Source organism: Cnephaeus nilssonii, assembly GCF_951640355.1.
Source record: "Cnephaeus nilssonii genome assembly, chromosome: 5".
Classification (NCBI taxonomy): domain Eukaryota; kingdom Metazoa; phylum Chordata; class Mammalia; order Chiroptera; family Vespertilionidae; genus Cnephaeus; species Cnephaeus nilssonii.
The window spans coordinates 35,946,392-35,949,156 of record NC_137076.1 but is presented as its reverse complement, the minus strand read 5'-3'; the positions used below and the strand labels follow the sequence as shown (position 1 = coordinate 35,949,156).

General features: G+C 41.3%; 1 protein-coding gene across 1 annotated transcript; it reads right to left on the bottom strand.

Annotated features, from left to right (window-relative positions):
- Positions 1 to 2,021: 2,021 nt before the first annotated feature.
- On the bottom strand, positions 2,022 to 2,358 carry LOC307099772 (ATP synthase membrane subunit K, mitochondrial-like). Its single transcript, XM_079771693.1, has one exon. It carries the CDS (start codon positions 2,292 to 2,294, stop codon positions 2,130 to 2,132), a length of 165 nt encoding a protein of 54 aa, XP_079627819.1. The 5' UTR covers positions 2,295 to 2,358; the 3' UTR covers positions 2,022 to 2,129.
- Positions 2,359 to 2,765: the final 407 nt, after the last annotated feature.

The following is a 2,765-nucleotide window of genomic DNA, read 5'->3' as shown; positions in this document are numbered from 1 at the left end:
ATATTTGGAGTATATTACTTAGTTTCCAAGTATATAGAGATTTTCCAGTTATTTTCCTGCTATTGATTTCCTGTTTGATTTCCCTGTGTCATCTTGGTTGATTGTGTGTGTGTGTGTGTGTGTGTGTTTAAATCAAGTTGAGTTTTTTCTGATTCTTGATATAATGAGTGATTTTCAATTGAAACCCGGCCATTTTGCATATTATATTACAGCACTGGATTTTATTTCAATCACCTGTTATAGGTCTCTGACACCACTGGGAATTCAGCTTCCCACTAACCCTCTACTGGGGCAACCCTGTCTGGGGTCATCAGAGGTGTCTTGTTGCTGGTCCCCATGTGGCCTCCACTCACACAAGAAGAGGAGTGGCCTTGTTATCAGTGTGCGGTGGTGAAAGTCCTGACGCCATTAAGCTTCCTCTGACACCATGCCGGCAGAAAGTGTGGTTGTCTCATTACTGCTGGGCGGGGTTGTGAGTCTGGGCTTCCTGTGTGGTCTTCATGGCCAATGCAGAGTGGGGGCCTCATAAAATTTTAAAAATTCTATTAAGGGAGAAAAAAGAGTGGAATAAATGGTGAAACATACTGTTCTTAGATTGAAAAGACTCAATATTGAAAGATACATTGATATTTTTTAGAAGTTCACAAATTTACCCTAAAAATTATTTGAAACAATAAATGGATGAAAATAGCCATGAAAAAAGAGTAATCATAGGGGACTTGACCACCAAAAATTAAAATGCATTACAAAGCTAAAAGCTATAATGAGAGCAATGTGGCATCGACTTAATAATATGTAGATAGAGCAATGGAATAGTAATAGGTAGTCTAGAAATATATGTCTCCTCTCTAATAAAGAGGGAATATGCTAATTGACTGCCCTGCCCTCAAAGATGGAGACGCCCACAGCCACAAGATGGTAGCGCCCAGTCCCTTCAGCCCTGCTGGGGCGGCAGGCGTGCACGGCATGGCCAGGCCCGCCCCCAGGTGGGTCAGGCCGCTCTGCGCGCTGCCTCTGGAGTCCCCCAGTCCTCTCAGTCCCCCAGCCGCCCAGGGCCAGCCCGAGGCACAGGCAAGCCTTGGATGGCAGCTGCCCAGCCTCCCAGGGCCGCCCGAGGCTCAGGTAACCAGGGACGGCTGAGGGCCGCCCGAGGCTCAGGTAACCAGTGGCAGCAGCAGAGGTGTGATGGGGGAGTCGCCTTCCCCCATAGCCAGGTTGCCTCCGGCCCCTGAGGGCTCCTGGACTGTGAGAGGGGGCAGGCCAGGCTGAGGGACCCCCTCCCCTCCCCAGTGCATAAATTTTCATGCACCAGGCCTCTAGTATATATATAATTTCAGAAAGAACAGATTATTTAACAAATGGTGTTTGGACAATTGGCTACCTATTTGTAAACAAAGTATAGTGACTAATGTTACCTCATATTGTATACATAAATAAATTTTAATTGGATCAAATATATAATCTAAAAAATTTAACCATAAAAGTTGTAGAAAAATGTATACTGAACATTTATATAATTTTAGGATAGGAAAAATCATTCTATGCATGGCTTCAAAGGTAGAAACTATAAAGAAAAATATTTATAGATTCATTTAGATAAAAAATTTAAACTCTTTATGGCAAAAAGCTATTATGAGACACAGGAAGAAACTGTTTGCAACTTACATATCAACCAAGGGTCAACATTTAAATATATAAAAAGCTCTTACAAACAAATAAGAATAAGACAAGACTCCAATAGAAGGATATGAATTGACATTTCATACACACACAAAAAGAAATAAAAATTGCCAATTAACATGTAAAAAAGTTAAATTTCACTAATATTTTATATAAGTGCAAATTAAAACATAAATGAGATACTATGTTTGTTAATTGGATTAACAAAGATGAAAGATGGTCAATGTGGCTAAAAAGTAGTGTAAGGTGGGAGGGAATTGGGTCACAATGAGCCAGGAGAGAGTACTGGGCCAGTTCATGGGTATGTAAGCCACGGTGAGGATTTTTTTTTTCTCCCAGGTTCATAATTTATTGTACACATCGAGTATCACATGATGAGTTGACATTAGCTTCTCCAGGCATGGGAAATTAACAGATGAGGTACAGTTTATAATCTTTTCATGTTGCTTTCACAGCTGGAGATTTTTGGACTTTAACTTGAAGTATAAAACCAGCAAAGCAGTGCTTCCATATGTGGCTATTACACAATTCCTTCTACCTGTGATGGTATAAGAGTTGAAATATTTTTTGATACCAGTGAACTGGAATTGGGCATCAGCTTCTGGACCTGCCATGATTTCAATCTTGCTAAAAAGCACGAATTCCGCAGGCTGTGTCCTTCAATGTACGAAGCTACCCCTCGGCCCCCATGGTAAGGATTTGGGATTTTATCTCTAGAAAAATAAAAAGTCTTTGAAAGAGTTTTAATCAAGAGAATCACATGATCAGATATTTTGAAAAGCTCACTTTAGCTAAGGTGTGGTAAATATAGACTAAGCAGGAAGATCAAATATATATATGTGTGTGTATATATATATATATATATATGTGTGTGTGTGTGTGTGTGTGTGTGTGTGTGTGTAATAAAAGAGGAATATGCTATATAATAAAAGAGGAATATGCTAATTATCCATTACGCCCTGAGGCGTAACGACCGGATCAAGGATCAGCAGGAGGGTGGGGCGAGTTACAAGCAGGGGGCGGAGAGCTATAGGAGGGGGCAGGGCAGTAAGCTATGAGGGGGGGGTGCGGGGGGGGGAGCTCCA